At 38.6% G+C, this 21,204-nt stretch overlaps 1 protein-coding gene across 1 annotated transcript in view; it reads left to right on the forward strand.

Annotated features, from left to right (window-relative positions):
- Positions 1-21,204, forward strand: part of THADA (THADA armadillo repeat containing) — a 1,857,831-nt gene that overhangs the window by 1,555,645 nt on the left and 280,982 nt on the right. The window contains exon 34 of the mRNA XM_053712286.1: positions 18,791-18,863. Coding sequence (XP_053568261.1) covers positions 18,791-18,863 — 73 coding nt within the window. The remainder of the gene's footprint in view (positions 1-18,790; positions 18,864-21,204) is intronic.

Here is a 21,204-nt window from a genome sequence, read left to right on the forward strand (position 1 = left end):
AGTTCTTCAGGGGGTTCCGTTTGAACCTCTTCATTCCCTAGATATCAAACTTTTATCTTGGAAAGTTCTTTTTTTGGTAGCTATTTCCTCGGCTCGTAGAGTTTCCGAGTTATCTGCCTTACAATGTGATTCTCCTTATCTGATCTTCCATGCAGATAAGGTAGTTCTGCGTACCAAACCTGGGTTTTTACCTAAGGTGGTATCTAATAAGAATATCAATCAAGAGATTGTTGTTCCGTCTTTGTGTCCTAATCCTTCTTCAAAGAAGTAACGTCTATTACACAATCTGGACGTGGTTCGTGCTTTAAAGTTTTACTTACAAGCTACTAAAGATTTTCGTCAAACATCTGCTTTGTTTGTTGTCTACTCTGGACAAAGGAGAGGTCAAAAGGCTTCGGCAACCTCTCTTTCTTTTTGGCTAAAAAGCATAATCCGCTTAGCTTATGAGACTGCTGGCCAGCAGCCTCCAGAAAGGATTACAGCTCATTCTACTAGAGCTGTGGCTTCCACATGGGCCTTTAAAAATGAGGCTTCTGTTGAACAGATCTGCAAGGCGGCGACTTGGTCTTCGCTTCATACTTTTTAAAAATTCTACAAATTTGATACTTTTGCTTCTTCGGAGGCTATTTTTGGGAGAAAGGTTTTACAGGCAGTGGTACCTTCCGTTTAAGTACCTGCCTTGTCCCTCCCTTCATCCGTGTACTTTAGCTTTGGTATTGGTATCCCACAAGTAATGGATGATCCGTGGACTGGATACACCTTACAAGAGAAAACATAATTTATGCTTACCTGATAAATTTATTTCTCTTGTGGTGTATCCAGTCCATGGCCCGCCCTGTCATTTTAAGGCAGGTATTTTTTAATTTTAAACTACAGTCACCACTGCACCCTATGGTTTCTCCTTTCTCTGTTTGTTTTCGGTCGAATGACTGGATATGGCAGTTAGGGGAGGAGCTATATAGACAGCTCTGCTGTGGGTGTCCTCTTGCAACTTCCTGTTGGGAATGAGAATATCCCACAAGTAATGGATGATCCGTGGACTGGATACACCACAAGAGAAATAAATTTATTAGGTAAGCATAAATTATGTTTTCCTGATTCAGATAGAGCACGACATTTTAAGCAACTTTCTAATTTACTCCTATTATCAAATTTTCTTCACTCTCTTGGTACCTTTATTGGAAATGCAAGAATGTAAGTTTAGATGCCGGCCCATTTTTGGTGAACAAGCTGGGTTGTTCTTGCTGATTGGTGGATAAATTCATCCACTAATAAAAAAGTGCTGTCCAGAGTCTGTACCAAAAAAAAAAGCTTAGATGCCTTCTTTTTCAAATAAATATAGCAAGAGAACGAAGATAAAATTGATAATAGGAGTAAATTAGAAAGTTGCTTAAAATTTCATGCTCTATCTGAATCATGAAAGAAAAACATTTGGGTTCAGTGTCCCTTTAACGCCTCACTTATAAAATGTTCACTTAATTCTTGTATAATTCTATTTTTAATGCCTCACTTATAAAATGTTCACTTTGAAAATGTGTACATATGTTGTTGTGGCAATGCACAGCCCAGTGCAATGCACATCCCAAGCTGATGTTAAAATATGTAGGCTGGGAAGTCATCTGTGTCCACTAAATTACTTGATTGATAAATCAGAGACACATGAAGGGCCAATTTTAAAGTTAGATTCTGGTCTGGTCAGGGTGAGTTAAGTAAACGGACAATAAAATTTGAAGGAGGTTAAAACTATGGCATAAGACAGATATCAATTTTAGAATAATAGCAAGGATTGATAAGGATTGAAAATCACATGCCAATTAACAAAACATTAGAAGTAAGACATTGGATAACAGTACAACAAATGTAGGACTAAATTAACAACCTAAAATCATATGCTCTATATACATATACACATAACAAAAGAGAGTTACAAGAGAGGAAAAAACACCAGAGTGCAGTGAATACTTTGCAGATTGACAGGGACTCTATTCACGTACCATAAGAGAGTTACAGGAGAGGAAAAACACCAGAGTGTAGTGAATAGTTTGCAGATTGACAGGGACTCTATTCACATACCATAAGAGTTACAAGAGAGGAAAAACACCAGAGTGCAGTGAATACTTTGCAGATTGACAGGGACTCTATTCACGTACCATTTTCGCATTCCGTAAATGATACATAATCCTTTACAGTAAACCTGTCTATTGCAAATTTGAGTAATGCGGCTAGATTGTAGAACTTCACATTTGTGAAAGCAAGTCCTGCAGCTTCTTTAGATCGCATCAGTTTATTTATAGCAATTTGAGGTCTTTTCCCGTTCCAAATACATTCTATACATACTTGATTAAACCTGATCAGGTCTGATTTACGTAAAAGAAGGGGGAATGTTTTGAAGAAGATATAGTAATTGGGGAAACAAGATTGTTTTGATTAACATTATCTAGGCTGTAATAGATATTGGAAGCTTCATCCAATCTGTTGTCTTCATTTTACATTATATAAAGAATTTGGCAAAGTTCTGGTCATACCACTCTTGTGGGTTCCTAGTTAGGATAACTCACAAATACTTTATTTGTTGGACTTCTTTAAAGGGGTGTTTTAAGGATAGTTTAACCGGTTTGTTTAACCATAGTAATTCCGATTTCTCAATGTTAATCTTATATCTTGATGTAGAACCAAATCGCTGGATATCAGCTATCAACAGTGGTAGGTTCTCTTCCAGATTACCTAAATATAGCAGTTAATCGTCTGCATAAAGGGAAAGGACAAAATTCTGCCCGCCTATTTGGATACCTTGCAATTGTTGTCTCAATAAAATTGTCAGAGGTTCAAGGGAGATGTTGAAGAGAAGGGGGTCTAGGGGACCTCGATAGAGGTTGAATCTCTCTGAGACTAATCCATTAACTATAATTGCTGATGTTGGTTTATTGTAAATTAGTTGAATAAAGTTATAAAAACTTCCTTAGAAGCCAAATTTCTCTAGTGCATAGAATAAATGGTCCCAATCGCTGCATTCTCTCTTTTGGCCAGGTATTTGTGTCTAAACTCATTCTAATAGAAATCCAAGATCAACAAAGTTTTATGTATGTTTTTGACTGGATTCCTACAGGGCATGAAACCGGCTTGGTTTTCTTGGATTATTTTATGAAGATGTGCCTTCAATCGGTTGGCGACTATTGATGTTAGAAGTTTGTAGTTGAAATTGAGTAAGGCTTTTGGTCTGTATGACGACGGGTTTTCTAAGTCTTTATCTTTTTTAGGTATTAGAGTGATGTTAGATGCAGTGAAGTTGGGTGAGGATAGAATATCTTTGTTAAAATAGGTGTAACCTGTTCTAAGAGTATTCTGTAGAATTCTACTGCTAAGGCGTCTGGACCAGGGGCTTTATTTAATTTTGCTGCTTTTATTCCGTCTGTAATTTCCTGTATTGTTATCATCTGGTTCAGTTGTTGTACTTTCAGTCTCTCCAGAAGACATTTTTTTGTTCTGCATCTGTTTTTTCAGCTTCATATAATGTTTGAAAAAAGTTAAGAAAAGTATTTTTAATATCTATATTTATTGTATATTTATTGTGTTTCTATTTGGGCCTGATTTAATTGCTGTAATGTGATTGTGTGATTTTTGCCTCGTGATAATAGCTAAATATTTGGCTGCTCTACCCCTAAAACCCCCATATAACGCTTTTAATCGTAGTTTTTCTTCTATTACATTTTGGTTGAGAAAAAGATCCCTCTGCGTTCTAGAGCTCCTCCTGCCTCTGACTTTGAAAACCACTGGTTTAGAACATATTGTTTTCTTTTGTTAGCAAATCAGAAATCAAGAGTGGAATACTCCCAAAGGATTTTACATTTACATTTTTGTTGTACCCATCAGCTATCAAAGTCAGTAATATGCCAAGTACAGAGAGTATTGTTACTTTGTACATGTAGAGAAGAGCAGCTTAAAGACAGTAAAATAAGGGTAGATTTATATGCAGTTTAAAATTATTTAACAATACATTGATATAGGGTAACATGTACATGAAAATCAGTGTTCTTGCATTAATGCCAGGAAAGAGTGAAAGGGATAGGGAAGTTGAAATTAAACTTGCATGATTCAGATAGAGTTTGCCATATTAAGACATTTTTAAATTCACTTTTCTTTCTAATGACACGGTGAGTCCACGGAATTATCTTAATTACTGTTGGGAATATCACTCCTGGCCAGCAGGGGGAGGCAAAGAGCACCACAGCAAAGCTGATAAATATCACTTCCTACCCACAATCCCCCAGTCATTCTCTTTGCCTCTAGTGCAAGGAGGAGGTGAAGTAGTTAGGTGTCCTGATTAAGATTCTTCTATCCAAGATTTTTTTTATTTTGAAGTCTGGGCAAGATTACTCTGGCCTTCCATCACAATTTGGGTATAGCTGTACTCCACATTAGTCTCTTCAGCAGGGCTGTGGTGCTTTAAAGCAGTTAGGAACTTGTAAAATGGACTTTGCTGCGTTTTCTTAACATGTTTCTGCCCTGGTATAGAAAGCCTGAGTAAGCTTAGGGCTAGATTTATTAAAGCCCTACGGCTGCAAGTTCTCACAAGAACTTGCTCGCCGTCATTTATCAAGCAGAGGTCACCAGACCGCCGCTTCCCTAACCTCTTCGCCACCTCTAAGGTGGCAAAATTCAATCTCCTCGGTCTAATCAGCATCTTCTCATACTTTGTGAGTTGTCTGACTGCCGGACGGCTAGAATGCAGGTAAGTGTCTTTTGTTCTTCTGGGGCTAGAAGGCTGGCACTACAGGGGTTAAGACCCTCTGTTTTTTATTGGGACAAAATCCTTTATGGATGGTTGAGGCAGTTGGCAGGCACTTTATTGCATGTGTTGGAGACTTAGGGGTTAACCTCCTTCATAGCAAGGAAGGGGTTAACTGTATTTGGGGCTCAGATTGAATATCTCTATATTTGAGAGATTTTTTATTATGTACAGGATTAAAATATGCGGCACTATCGTTGTCATGTAAGCTTAACAGCCCATTTTAGTGAATGAGTGTTTAAGACTGAACTGTTTGGAGAGCGCGAATGGCGCCCTTCTAAGGGGCTGCATACATGTGTTTGTATCTTTATTGACTGAGCACACATTTGTATCCTTCTTCCCCGCTCTTAGAAATGCTTAACAGAGCGGTAAGGAGTGGAAACTGCTCGACTATGTCAGTGTAGATCGACAGGGAAGTGATGACTAAGAGACTTTTCTGGGAAGGGAACCCCTTCTAATTGAGTAGTCGGAATGAGGGAGATGAATCCAGCTTCCGTTCCATGTCGATTTTGACCACACCTCCTTCAAATTATCAGAGCGGCGCCATGTTTTTAGAGGCATCTGTGTATTAATTTTTATCCTGTATCTTTTCTCCTGCATGGAGTTATAGATTAGTTCTGTATCCTTGATTAAGGTTCTGTCGGATGTGAATATAGCAATAGGGGTTGTTCCTTTTGCTTTTGCGGCGTTGAAAATTGTTGCTAGAGATATACAAGATATGGTTATACACGGTGTCTCTATTTTATCAAATAAAGGTTCGAGTTGAAGAGAACAGCTCTCTCCATTTATATCCAAGGGATTTATTTGCTGATAAGTGCTCTATTGATAAGATAAAATTCTTGCTGTGTATTTCTGTTCATATATATATTATTTTGTGATTTTGTAGATGTTAATATAGATTTATTTGATATACTTTTAAATTTATTTAAATTGGAATAGCTTTAGCCTGTTCTAGATATGTCTGTACAGTTAAGCTTGAGGTATACATTAATCTGAGCCTTACCTTATGTCTCCTAGGGTGATGCTGTTCAGGCAATGCCACAGCTCTCTCCTTTAAGTCCCAAGCCTTTTTTGGTGTCACATGCAGTGCCCTGCGGTTCCTCTAAATCTCCAGGAGGAGTATGTTTACTTACAGATTTTGCATTTTCTGTGATATCTGTAGCTTTGCCTGTTTTGTTCCTTGTTTTTCTGAGGGTAAAATCTCAGAATTGGACAGTGTAATTCCTTCATCTGATACTGAAGTTTTATCCTTCAGACGTATAGTGGATATAAAAGATAAATCATTTCAGAACTTTTTCCACCTTTAATGTGACCTATAAACTGTACAACTCAATTGAAAAACAAACTGAAATCTTTTAGGTGGAGGGAAGAAAACAAAAAAAATAATAATGTGGTTACATAAGTGTGCACACCCTCTTATAACTGGGGATGTAGCTGTGTTCAGAATTAAGCAATCACATTCAAAACCATGTTAAGTAGGAGTCAGCATACACCTGCCATCATTTAAAGTGCCTCAGATTAACCCCAAATAAAGTCCAGCTGCTCTAGTTGGTCTTTCCTGAAATTTTCTTTGTCGCATCCCTTGTTAAAAGGTATCAGTCAGGAGAAGGGTACAAAAGAATTTCCAGGGCATTAGATATACTATGAAACACAGTGAAGACATTCATCATCAATTGGAGAAAATATGGCACAACAGTGACATTACCAATAACTGGATGTCCCTCCAAAATTGATGAAAAGACGAGAAGAAAACTGGTCTGGGAGGCTACCAAGAGGCCTATAGCAACATTAAAGGAGCTGCAGGAATATCTGGCAAGTACTGGCTGTGTTGTACATGTGACAATAATCTCACATATTCTTCATATGTCTGGGCTATGTGGTAGAGTGGCAAGACGAAAGCCTTTTCTTATGAAGAAAAACATCCAAGCCAGGCTACATTTTGCAAAAACACATCTGAATTCTCTCAAAAGTATGTGGGAAAAGGTGTTATGGTCTGATGAAACCAAGGTTGAACTTTTTGGTCATAATTCCAAAAGATATGTTTGGAGCAAAAACAAAACTGCACATCACCAAAAGAACACCATACCCACAGTGAAGCATGGTGGTGGCAGCATCATGCTTTGGGACTGTTTTTCTTCAGCTGGAACTGGGGCCTTAGTTAAGCTAAAGGGAATTATGAACAGTTCCAAATACCAGTCAATATTGGCACAAAACCTTAAGGCTTCTGCTAGAAAGCTGAACATGAAGAGGAAAGCTTTTGGAATGGCCCAGCCAAAGCCCAGACCTGAATCCGATTGAAAATCTGTGGGGTGATCTGAAGAGGGCTGTGCACAGGAGATGCCCTTGCAATCTGACAGATTTGGAGTGTTTTTGCAAAGAAGAGTGGGCAAATCTTGCCAAGTCAAAATGTGCCATACTGACTCATACCCAAAAAGACTGAGTGCTGTAATAAAATCAAAAGGTGCTTCAACAAAGTATTAGTTTAATGGTGTGCACACTTATGCAACCATATTTATTTTATTTTTATATTTTTTCTTCCCTCTATCTAAAAGATTTCAGTTTGTTTTTCAATTGAGTTGTACAGTTTATAGGTCACATTAAAGGTGGAAAAAGTTCTGAAATGATTTATCTTTGTCTCATTTTTTTTTCATCACAGAAACCTGACATTTTAACAGGCTTTTTATATCCACTGTATGCTTATTTGCCTTGTGTAATTTTATACAGGGTTTTGGCTACTTGGACGGCATTGATTACCTTGTCTCTGATATTCCTTCTATGAGGACGTGTTCTAGACCTGCCGTAAATATTTCACAGGAATAGGAGAAGCTAGGGATCCTATGAAAGGTAGCTAGTTCACTTTCGGATCCATGGTTATGAGGCTGGATCTTTTGTTGTTCATTTAGAGCATTGTCTTATTTAGTAGACTTGCTGTGTTGGCATTGTGGCTGATTTTTTGAGAAGCCTTTTGGTATCTTAGTGGTACGGTCTAGGCTTAAAGTTCTGCAGTGGCAGTTTCAAATTATATGCTCCTCCAAACCCTAGCTTCTGGTTTTTCCCTTTTTCAGTATGAGACCTTGTTTGGACTTGGTCTGGCAGATTTATTGTCTGACTTTTTGGGATGAATGGGTTTTTCTACCTCACAACAAGATAATAGGTCTAAAGGACTGTTTTACTTTTTCTTCTCTTATGCAGAGTCAGTCAGATCTTCTTGAGTCCATTTTAAAGTTTTCCTCTCTAAGACAGATTTCTCCTTTGAGAGTATCTGCAATCCAGGTATGATGAGACATTCCTTGAACTGGGTTCGGACATTCCTCTCTGGGGGTGATAGTTTCCATTCCAGTCTGGGAACGGGACCTAGGTGTTTTCCTCTAAATTCTCCGGCTCTGGCCTTCAAAATAGTACACTTTTCCTTTGTTTTCAGGAGGGTCTATTCATATAGAATTTAGATCTGGAGGAGGTGTTCTTATTGTTCCCATGTTTCGGGATCTCTTTAAGTTTCTCACTCTTGTCAATCTAGGAAGAGGGTGATCTTCTAGACAATATATGAGTCAGATATCTTCCTTCTTCAAGTAAGATCTCTTCAGCAGGTTGGGTCCAATCTGCTTTTTCATGGATGGCAGATGAATTCGGAGAAGTTTTTCATCTACAAGGTAGAATTTGTTGGTTTAATAGTTTCTCTATATAGGAGAAGATTTTTGACAAGAGTCAGATATCGAGGATTTATTCATTTTCCTTCTTTTCTGCTCAGCTTTCAGAGAATAGCTTAGCCATTTTATATCCTGAAGGTTGGGATCTTCCTGAAGTTGATTTTATCTCACTTTCAGTGACTCAAAATTAGAGAGATTGTGGTCAGCTAAAGCTCCTGGTTCTTTAAAAAAAAAAAAAATCCCTCTGGTATAGCTTAGTGGTTAGCAACACCTAGCTGGGAAACCAAGGGTCAAGAGTTCAAATCCACCCACAGGTGATGGTTCTTTGTGTTGCTGCTTATTCAGTCATCAATTCCTTTGTTATTTACATGGAATGGAGAGGATAAATATAGACTCTCTTCCATGGTGGCTTTTCAGGAATATCTGTCTCGGGGCACATGTTTCTAGAGACATTCCTGGGTGATGTAACCACGGAAGCCAACAATCTGGTCTGGGTCTTGTTTTCGGCGCAGAAGTGTCTGCTCTCCTACTTAACATTTTGGCATTGAGAGCGTTTTACAATGCTCTGATAGTCTGGTCTCAGTTGTCCTTAGCTTGATTCCAGTCAGACAATACCTCTCCAATGGTTTCTTTTAGCCACCAGGGAGGAACTCGGAGTTCCTTAGCCATGTTGGAGGTTGGATTGTTCGTTAGGCAAAAGATCTCAATCCAGGAGTGGACAACTGGGTAGCATCATGGGGAGTGGGAACTCTCCAAAGGTGTCCTCCAACTTAACCCTCAAATGGGAATGTTGTAATTTGCTCTGACGACGTCTCGGCAGATTGCCAAGTGGCAGAGGTATGGGGTGCGAGATCCTCAGGTCATTTTGATGGATGCTCTGACGGTTTCTCTGGGTTCAGGCTGACATGCCTGTTCCTCCGGTTGTCCTCCTTCCACAAGTCATTACTTGTATCAATCAGGAGAGAGCTTCAGTGATCTATTTGTCCCTGCTTGGCCTTTGCAGGACCTGATATGCAGACCTAGAGGAGATGTCATCTCTTCCACCTTGGTGTCTGTCTCTGAGTAGGGACCTTTTGTTCAGGGTCCTTTATCTCATTCAAATTTTGTTCTCTGAAGCTGTCTACTTGGAGATGAACGCTTAGTCCTCTCTAAGCGTTGTTTTTTATGAGTCAGTTATTGTGACCATGGTTCAGGCTTACAAGCCTGTTAGAGAGTATTTACCTTAAGCTATGGCGTTAATATCTTTATTGGTGTAAATCCAGGGCTACTCTTGAAGTAGGATCAGGATTTTAGCCTTAGTCCTTTCTACATGAAAGGGTCAGATTTCTCCATTTTTTTTTTGCTGCATAAGCGTCTGGCGGACGTGCCAGATGTGCAAACTTTTGGTTAGGCCTAGGCAGGCCTGTGCTTTTAAATCTGTTGCTCCTTCTGGGAGTTTTAACTTTGTTCTTAAAGTTTTGCAGCAAGCTCATTTGAGCCATTACATTCCTTAGATATTAAGTAGTTATCTTGGACGGTTTTGTTTTTTATGGTTTTCTCTTCTGCTCGGAGAGTGTTGGAACTCTCAGTTTTGCAGTGTGGTTCGCCTTATCATCTTTTTCTTGCAGATGAGGCGTTTCTTCGTTCTAAATTAGGTTCCTTTCTAAAGTGGTTTCAGACAGGAGATTTAATCAGGAAATTGTTTTCCTTCTCTTCGTCATAGTTCTTCTTTTCGGAAGAACGTTGTGTTGTTCAACTTGGAGGTTGTGCCTGCTTCAAATTTTATTTTCAGCGACTAATGTAGGGAGATGTGGTGTAGTGGTTAGCTCCACCGCTCCTGAAGCAGGAGGTTGTGAGGGAAACGTTTAGGTGTGAAAGCTTCTGCTTCTTCTCCTTTCTGGTTGAGGAGTATTATGGTTTTGACTATGAGACTGCTGGGCAGCAGTCTCCTGAGAGAATTACATCTCTTTCCTCTAGGACTATCTCTTCTTCGGAGGTTTCAAAAATGAAACTTCTCTGTAGTGTTTTTTCAAGGCTGCAGCTTGGTTTTCTCAGTTTGTCCTGTCAAAATTTTTCAATTTGGATTTTTTGCCTCCGCTGAGGTTCTTTTGGGAGAAAGGTTCTTCAAGCAGTGGTGCCTTCTGTTAAGGTTACCTGTCTTTTCCCTCCCTTATCATCTGTGTCCTCTAGCTTGGGTATTGATTCCCAACAGTAATTAAGATGATTCTGTGGACTCACCGTGTCATTATAAAACACTGTGAAATAAAACAAAATTTATGCTTACCTGATAAATGTATTTATTTCTTGACACGGTGAGTCCACGCCCCTCCCTGTTTTTTCAGACAGTGTATTTGTTATGTTAACTTCAGGTACCTCTGCACCTGGTGTTATTTCCTTTCTCTCCTTTCCTTTGGTCGAATGACTGGGGGATTGGGGGTAGGAAGTGATATTTATCAGCATTGCTGTGGTGCTCATAGCCTCCTCCTGCTGGCCAGGAGTGATATTCCCAACAGTAATTAAGATGATTCCGTGGACTCACCGTGTCAAGAAAGAAAGAAATTTATCAGGTAAGCATAAATTTTGTTTTTCAATTTTCAAATGTACTTTGTTCTTTTGATATCATCCATTGTTGATAAAGAATATGTACATATCCTTCACTACTTGAAGGTTGCTGGTGATGGCTTACTACACACATTTGTCATTGGCCAGAGGTTTTCAGATACCTTCCAGTAATGCATTGCCGCTCTGGAGCTGACATTAACTATGTGTTAAATTAAGGGGTTAAACACATTGTTATATGAATAATGCAAGTATACAATAAACATATTAGAGCATTTTCTTTTTACACTTTTATATCCCTTTAACAACTAACTATTAAGTTGTGAAGAATGTAAACGAGGGAAGTATCAAATTAGCTTAAAAATGTAAATAATCTGCTTTCAGCATAGCACATTATTTATTTAATCTATTATTTAGCAAACTATTTAAATAATTCTCAGTTCACATGAAGATGTAGAGACTGTATAAATGGTCTGATAAAGATAAGAGGTGTAGGGTGCTTGGGGTGAAGTGATGAGTAACAGAAGCACATACACATTTAGTGACGCTGCTGTCACATCTTACAATGACTTTAAACAATAGGAAATTGTAATACAAAATGTTAAATTATGTGTAATAAAAAAAGTTTGCAGTATACTTTCCTTATTTATTTTGTCCCATTTTTCATGTGAAAAATGCAATATTGTTTTATATTCCTTAAAGTAAAAGTAAACTTACCTGGTTTGCAATGTTAAATAACATTCTTAGTGCCAAAATAATATGACTTTCATTCATGTTTTTTTTTTTTTAATTTACCGGTAAAAAGTTATCGCCTTAATTAATAATTTTCTTTTACTCTCCTAATTCAACCCGTTAATTAATTATTTTTTTCTCTACTGGTCACGTTGTTCGCATACCCAATTGAAAATCTGTCCGTTAGGCGGCCGTCAAACCACGTAATCCGCCTACTTCTAGTTCTGGGCATGCGCAACTATTTTTCAGCCCTTACTATATTAGGAGCGCGCTCCCATTTCGCGCATGCACACTCGCTTTATATGTAAAGAACCACGTCATCCGCCTACTTTTAGTTCTGGGCATGCGCAACTATTTATCAGGCCATACTATATTAGGAGTGCGCTCCCGTTTCGCGCATGCGCACTCGCACGGTGGATTGAGAAAGCGCCGATTTGCGCATGCAATTTTATTTGTGAACGTGCTTTTAAGATACGTATAGAGCGGGTGGGACCGCTCTATACGTCACCACACAGAAAGATTAGGAAGTAGAGGATGGGAGGAGTCAGCATTGTACTGGTAGAAAATTTAATAATTAATAAAACTTGAAATAATAAAGAAATTGAAAATTCAACTTAGCGATCTTAATAGTACAATGTAATAAAATATATTGATGTGTTATAAATGGACTAACTTTACTTTCACTTTAAATGACCATTAAACTTCACATTTCAACAAAGCATAAAATGTTTCATTATTACAGTATACATTGATTACTTATTTTGTATCCTTTTGCTGTAAAATATATCTTAAAATTGTGCTTCTTTCACTTTCTCCCAGGGAGGCTTTTAGGCGATTTATGTGAGCTTTTGTTTACTTTTCCCTCCCTCTCTAAGCTTCTTTGGTGTCACATACTTTTAAAAGGTGTATTATCAGTTTTGCATTAGCAATCATGATGGGAAATCATTCTTTGCAATTGTAACTAAGTTGAATCAGTGCAAAACCTCCTTAAAAGGATACTAAACCCAATTTTTTTTTTAAAGTGAATGTAAACTTTCATGAATTAGTGCCGTTTTTAAAAAAATACTATTAAAAACAGGGACACTTTCATTCATGAAAGTTTACATTGCAGCATATTTTTACAAATACTTACCTTTCTCTTGAGCAAAGCCTGATCAGCGATCCCCCGCCCGCTTATCATGCTGTACTTACTCAGCAATGACGAAACCGGCTTCCTCCAGCCACAGCATGACCTCACGAGATGGACGCTCTGGGTTGGAAGCCATGATTGGAGGAAGCCGGTTTCGTCATTGGTGACGTAAGTACAGCGGAGCTGCAGGCGGGGGATCGCTGATTCGGATTTGCTCAAGAGATAGGTAAGTATTTGAAAAAAAAAACATCTTCAATGTAAACTTTCATGAGTGAAAGTGTCCCTGTTTTTAATAGTATTTTTAAAAAACGGGCACTAATTCATAAAAGTTTACATTCGCTTTAATGATTTGGATAGAGCAGGCAATTTTAAGCAACTTTTAAATTTACTCCTATTATCAATTTTTCTTACATTTAGCCACCAATAAGCAAGCGTAACCCAGGTTCTGAACCAAAACGGGCCGGCTCCTAAGCTTTACATTTCTGCTTTTTAAAAAACGATAGCAAGAGAACAAATTGAAATTAATAAAAGGAGTAAATTAGAAACTTGCTTAAAATTGCATGTTCTATCTGAATCATTAAAAAAAAAAAAAAATGGGTTTAGTATCCCTTTGAGGGAATACAACTGGGAAGGCTTCCCCAGTCTGCACATGTGCAAACAGAGTTTGTGCTATAGCTGAATATTAGTTTGTGATTGGTTAGCAGGGGTTCTTTTGTTCTGAGAGACAGAGAAATCAGTGAATAGAATAAACATAAAACAATATACTCACCGGACAAAACAAAGCTGCAGTTTTCATTGCAAAATGATTCTTATATATGAAGGTTCATAATCTAGTAGTTTACAATTTGTGTGTATGTCCCTTTAATTAAACATTGTACACAGGAATTAAATGTTAAAGGATCATTAATTAGAGTAACATTGCATAATCAACATATGCATAATACAAAGACAATACAATAGCATTTATTTCGGATTTCAAATGAGCAGTATGTTGTTTTCTGACAAATTTCTAAAATTACTTCAGTCTTCCTGAACTATTTGCTTGAAGCAAAGGTGACATATAGCTGTGCTAACAGCTGGCTTTTTCTTAATCACGGAGTCCCTAGACAAATGCCTGAATAAAGGCATTATTTATAAACATCAGGCCTCAAATACCTCTACAATAGACAATGTAAAGAAATGTACTACCGCAGCACATATCATGTATGTTAGCAGTAGGATTGGAATTGAAAAATATTGTCTTATGGGAAATCCTGAGACAAAGTCCACTTGTATTATATAAAGTAAGTGAGCTCAACTAGAGCATTTAAAGGGACAGTCTACTTCAGAATTGTTATTGTTTAAAAAGATAGATAATCCCTTTATTACCCTTTCCCCAGTTTTGCATAACCAACACGGTTATATTAATATACTTTTTACCTCTGTGACTACCTTGTATCTAAGCCTCTGCAGTCTGCCCCCTTATTTGAGTTCTTTTGACATATTTGCCTTTTAGCCAATCAGTGCTGATTCATAAGTAACTCCACTGGAGTGAGCACAATGCTATCTCTAGGGCACACATGAACTAGCACTGTCTAGCTGTGAAAAACTGTCAAAATGCACTGAGATATGAGATGGCCTTTAAGGGCTTAGAAATTAGCATATGCGCCTACATAGGTTTAGCTTTCATCGAAGAATACAATTTTATTATTATTATTATTATCGATTATTTGTAGAGTGCCAACAGATTCCGCAGCGCTATTAACAAAGGTGGAGTACAAAAAAAACAGTTATAGGGATCAAATGGGTAGAGGGCCCTGCCAAGAGTTGCACTGTTGTAGTCAGCTCTTGAGAAGGTGATCAACAAACAGCTGGACTCTTAAGCTTACATTCTAAGGGGGTTCTGGGGATAGCAATGGAGGAGAGGAACTGGTATAAAGAAAGGTTAGCCTAGGTTGTATGCATCCCTGAACAGTAGAGTCTTTAGGGAGCTCTTGAAGCTTTTAAAACTAGAAGAGAGTCTTGTGGAGCGAGGCAGAGAGTTCCACAAGATGGGAGCCAGTCTGGAGAAGTCCTGTAAACGGGAGTGTGATGAGGTGACAAGAGAGGAGGAGAGTAGGAGGTCGGGAGCAGAGCGAAGGGGACGGGAGGGAGAGTATCTGGAGACAAGGCCTGAGATATAGGGGGAGCAGTGCAGTTGAGGGCTTTGTATGTCAGAGTGAGAATTTTGTGTTTGATCCTAGAAGCAAGAGGACTTGTAAGGAAGATGAGTCTGACAGAGGCTTTCATTAAGGATTGTAAAGGAGCTAGGCGGTAGGTGGGGAGTCCAGAGAGGACAGAGTTGCAGTAATCGAGGCGGGAGAGGATGAGAGAGAGGATTAAAATCTTAGTTGTGTCTTGTATAAGGAAGTGTCTAATTTTAGAGATGTTTTTAAGGTGGAAGCGGCAGGCTTTAGCCAAAGACTGAATGTGAGGAGTGAAAGAAAGATCCGAGTCAAATGTGACCCCGAGACATCGGGCATGTGGGGTAGGGGTAATGATGGAGTTGTCGACAGTTATAGAGAGATTGGGGGTGGAGAGTTTTGAAGAAGGGGGAAAATAAGGAGCTCAGTTTTGGAGAGATTTAGCTTGAGGTAGTGAGAGGACATCCAGTTGGAGATGTGAGAAAGAAAGTTAGTGACACGGGTTAGCAAGGAAGGAGAAAGGTCTGGTGCAGAGAAGTAGATTTGGGTGTCATCGGCATACAAATGATATTGTAAACCGTGGAACTTTATTAGGGAACCTAGTGATGACGTGTAGATTGAGAAGAGAAGGGGACTGAGGACAGAGCCTTGCGCTACTCCGACAGAAAGTGGTGACGGGGCAGAGGAGGCCCCAGAGAAAGCTACACTAAAGGTACGGTTTGACAGGTTGGAAGAGAGCCACGAGAGGGCTGTGTCACATATGCCGAAGAAATGGAGGGTTTGGAGCAAGAGAGGGTGGTCAACAGTGTTAAAAGCTGCGGACAGATCAAGGACAATAAGCAGAGAGAAGTGGCCTTTTGATTTTGCTGTAAGTAGGTCGTTGGTAACCTTAGCAATTGATGTTTCTGTGGAGTGATGGGGACGAAATCCAGATTGCAATGGGTCAAGGAGGGAGTTTATTGTAAGGAAATGGGATAGGCGTGCATAAGCTAGTTTTTCGAGAAGCTTTGATGCAAGAGGGAGGAGGGAAATAGGGCGGTAGGTGGATGGGGAGGTAGGATCAAGGGAAGGTTTTTTGAGGATAGGTGTGACATGTGCATGTTTCAGCGATGAGGGAAATATACTGGTGCTGAAGGAGAGGTTGAAAGTGTGTGTGAGTATAGGGGTAAGGGTGGCAGAGAGGGAGGGGAGTAGCTGTGAGGGGATAGGGTCAAGGGGACAGGTAGTGAGGTGAGAGCGCAGTATAAGTGCCAAAACCTCTTCCTCAGTAACAGGGGAGAATGAGCTAAGTTTAAGGTTATGTGGGTTGTGGTTGATTGAGAGCATTTGAGGGGGTGAGAGAATGGAATTATGTTGAGAGCTGATTTCATTTCTGATGGAGTTGATTTTGGTTGGCAAAGTCTTGAGCTGACAGAGAAGTTGTATTAGGAGGTGGGGAAGGGTGGAGAAGAGTATTGAAAGTGGTGAACAAACGTTTTGGGTTTGAAGAAAGATTAGAGATAAGAGTAGAGAAGTAGTGTTGCTTATGGAAATTAAGGGCAGAGTAGTAGGAGTTCAAGATAAATTTGTAATGTTGAAAATCAGCTGAACTCCTAGATTTTCTCCAGTGCCGCTCAGCAGTACAGGAACATCTGCGTAGGTATCGTGTCAGAGGAGTATGCCAGGGCTGAGTATGAGTGTTTGATTTCCGAGCTGTGGTAAGAGGGGTGAGATTGTCAAGGACGGATGTAAGGGTGGAATTATAGTGGCAGATAGATTGGTCAGGGCATGAAAAGGACAAGAAGGATGAGAGGAGAGGTTTGAGGGAATTAGAAAGCTGTTGTTGATCTAATGACGTAATGCTTCTGTGAAGTTTGGTGTGAGGAGCAGAAGGAGGGAGAGTTGTAGGGAGGGATGATATGTTGCAAGTAAGGAGATGGTGTTCAGAAAGAGGAAGGGGTAGTTTGTGAAGTTTGAGAGGGTGCATCGATAGCTAAAGATCAGGTCAAGGGAGTGACCATCTTTGTGAGTGGGAGAATCAGTCCATTGTGACAAACCAAAAGAGGAAGTGAGTTGCAGAAGTTGTTTTGCAGAGGAGGCAGTGGGATTGTCAAGATGGATGTTGAAGTCACCAAGAATGAGGGAAGGGGTGCCATGCTGCCAAGTGATCTAGAAATTTAGTTGAGGAGCCAGGAGGATGGTATATGACTGCGACACGTATAGAAAGAGGAGAGAATAAGCGAATCATGTGGGTTTCGAATGAGGAAAATGTGAGGGAAGAGATGGGATGTATTTGTTGAAAGGTGCAACGAGAGGAAAGTAAAATACCTACACCACCTCCTTGTCTATTACCAGACCTAGGAGTGTGGCTGAAGTGGAGACCCCCATGTGACAGAGCAGCAGTGGATGCTGTGTCTAGGGGAGAGAGCCAGGTTTCTGTTAGGGCCTGAAGGTTGAGGGAGTGGGAGATAAAGAGGTCATGTATAGAAGTGAGTTTGTTGCAAACAGAGCGAGAGTTCCAAAGTGCACAAGTGAAAGGGGTAGTGGCTTTTGATGCAAGAGGAATGTGAGTAAGGTTGTTAAAGTTTTGTTTTTTGAGTCTGTGGGATGGTACACATGGATGTGCACAGCTAGGCAGTTGTTGGGGACCAGGATTAGGGGAGATGTCACCAGCCGTTAGTAGAAGCAAGAGGGAGAGTGACATAAGATGAGATACAGATTTGCAGTAGTGAGACTGCTTTTGAGACAAGGTGCAGGGGGGAGAGAGAGTGTTTAGGAATAGGTAAAGTTCATGAGTACAAAAGTAATGTGAGTTTAAGATAGATGGGCTAATGAACAGTGCAGGTGGAGAGGGAGAAGGAGTAATTGAATAAAGTAGTTTGTTATAGAGACAAAAGGAAGCAAAAAGGAATAAGATGGTATTAGGCATTTTTACAAAAGAGGGAACCAGTTAAACACATAAGACACAGTATTACAGTACAATACAAGAGAATAAAGCTAATTTGATGCGAAAAGTAAACTGGAAAGTGGTTTAAAATTGCATGCCATATCTTAATCAAGTTTCATTTTGACTTGACTACCCCTTTAAGAGCCACAAACATACCAAGTTTTCAGACTATCCCCCATTGATCTCAATAAACTGATTATTTAAAAAAAATATAGATATCTTAAATGCTTTCCACTATGCATCCCTCACAGTCAGTATTACACCTCTGACTTAATGTCTTGGGTTGATTGAACTAAAAAAAACCTCTTATGTAGATTTGTGGAATTAGAGTTCTGCTTGTTTGCAGTGACATATCCGGAATTATTTGGACATTCCTGGTTTGCTTTAGTGCAATGAAGAATGCAAAGGGTCAAGTGAACCAGACTGTAATTTGCAGTTTGTGATGGTCTGTTATTGCAAAGAAAACTGCACTGGGCACCAGATTTTCATATTCCAAATGTACTCTGTCTTGGTCAGTTTTTTTTAAACAAAATATTTATATAAAACTACTAAACATGCTTCACTTTTAACATGTGGATGACATGCAAGAGTTGGTAGGGTCTTAACATAAGGATTTTTATATTCGTAAAAACCTGATGGCTGAATAAAAACAACCAGTTGTTTTTCACATGACTGTGTACTCAGGTGTTGCGCATTCATACTGGATTAAATGTAGTTTGGATTTCATGCTTGCTGCCACCGACCGTGTACAAATGAAAAACTGCTTCAATATTTACTGCCAACGATGATTACCACATGTTTTGAGACATGGGGCATTTGGAAACTTTTCAGTTTTTTGTATTCAGTATTCTTTTTTTTTTCCCCCCTCAGTGTGGAAATCCAGAGCTCAGCTCTTAAACTTGCTTCGAAGTTGATCATCAATCTTGTAGCCAAGACCCAAGAGGTAAGAGTATACAAATCCCTTTATGAGCAGAATGTATTACATTCTTGCATACTTTGAAGTCTAATGTAAGATTGGATGGCTGTTATTTTCTGACAAACTTGTAAAAGAGAATATTTTACATGATCATTAAAGTGATAAAATGGTGTTCTCTAATTTGTTACAGCGTGTAATTTTATCATTAGCAATGCTGTAGATATGTGTTTAACCCCAGCAAAATGTTACACATAGTTAAAGTTCTGCTCTGGGCCTGTGGAGCATGCTGTGTAACTAGTGTTGCAGATTCGACCAGTGTCAGTTTCAGATAGGCACCAGCAGTGCTCTGCAGGAGCTGGGCATTACTTTAACTATGTGTTTAACACATAGATTTGCAGCGTCCCTGGTGACAAAATCACATTAAAGCATGTAATTTTATCACAGGTATGGCCCATTAAAGGGACAGCCTACAAAATTATTGTTATTGTTTTAAAAGCTAGGTAACCCCTTAATTACCCATTCCATAGTTTTGCATAACAAACACAGTTATATTAATATACTTTTTACCTCTGTGATTACCTTGTATCTAAGCATCTTCTGACAGCCACCTTATAACATGACCTTTTATTTATTATCTATTGACTTGCATTTTAGCCAATTAGTGCTGTGTTGTGCCGACTCTAAAAGGGACAGTCTACGCCTTAGTCATCTTAAAGTTTTACCTTAGAATAAGCTGGAAATAGCTTCTTGCACCCCTTTCTATGTCATGCAACAGGAACGGTAAAAAAATATTTTAAAATCTTTGAAATGGCTGCAAAGTTCTGCCCACTGATGACGATCTGGGCTGCATATGGCATTCAATCAGAAAATGCTCACTAGTTGGATTCAACAGACTGTCAATGCTATTCAGCTGCAGAGTTTAGATGCAGCCCAGATCATGACATCATCAGTGGGTGGAGTTTGGCAGGAACAAATTTATCTTAAAATAACTTTTTTACCTTTTCCTGCTGCACGATATAGAAAGAGGTGCAGGAGACTATTTTGGCCCACATGAACTAGCGGTCTCCTGTTGTGAAAAGCTAATAAAAAAGCATGTGATAAGAGGCTGTCTGTAGTGACTTAGAAACTGGCAGAAATTTAGAGGTTTAAATGTTATAAAGTATATTAATATAACAATAATAGTTGTGCAATGCTGGGGAATGGGTACTAAAGGACTTATCTATCTTTTTAAACAATAACATTTTAGTGTTTACTGCCCTTTTAAAGAAAGACATTAAAATTGTAATATAAAATATTATTCAATTAGGTTTAGTAAAAAATAAAACAATATAACTTCCTTATTTATTGTGTCCTCTTTTCCTTCCTTTAACTCAGAAAATGGTGGGCTTTCTAATAAAATAATGAACACTACCTAGGTTTCCCTTATCTGTTCTATTTTGCCGAGGCCGATAAAATGTGCAGACAGTGTCTGTGAGTTGAATATAGCAGTGTTAAAGGAACTTTAAACAACTACCTTAATGGGATGCTAAAGTCAAAAGTAAACTTTCATGATAGAACCTGCAGTTTTAAGAGACTTACCAATTTATTTTCATTATCAAATTGTGCACAGTCTTTTTATATACACAGTTTTTGAAGCATTAGCTACTACTTTAAATTATGGGTTTACAAAAAGACATAACTTTAATATTTCTTTAATTTCTCTTAGTGGATATAGGAGGCGCTATAGAGCCGTAGGATATATAGATATAAATAAATGTAAAATTCACTGTATCGTGACCAGTTAAAACATTCAAAAAATTAAAAACCCAAAATTCCAATGACCCTTAAGGGATACGTTAAAATACTATTTATGTGCAAAATCTGTGATAAAAAATCAGTGATAATTAAAAATAAAGGAAAATATCTACGTATATATATATATATATATATATATATAAAAACAATTTATCCAAGTGAAAAATCAAAGTGAAATAAATGCAGTATCAAAGTGCAATCAATGATCAAGTGACAATAATTAGTAAAACACAGATGTGATATTTAATAGGTCAATGCATAAAAGGTTGACACAAACAATCCATATAACAATCAATCATACATAAAATAAAGTAAAACCGGTTAAACATACACACTATACATAACCCCTCAGATTCCCCAAATCAAATGGGGCTGGCGGAGAACACCTATAATGACTGTGTTCTAATCTTGGTGTTAGTAGTTCAAGGGGATCCCCCAAAGAAGATGGTCCGGAATGACAATGTGGGTTTAATTATTGTAAATCCAAAGATATAAATGTTAATGTTTCTGAATGGTGCCGTTATATCCCCAGTCTTATTTGGTCACAAATAAAAGCCCACAATGGTATAGAGCT

The sequence above is a fragment of the Bombina bombina genome, chromosome 4, assembly GCF_027579735.1.
Source record: "Bombina bombina isolate aBomBom1 chromosome 4, aBomBom1.pri, whole genome shotgun sequence".
NCBI lineage: Eukaryota > Metazoa > Chordata > Amphibia > Anura > Bombinatoridae > Bombina > Bombina bombina.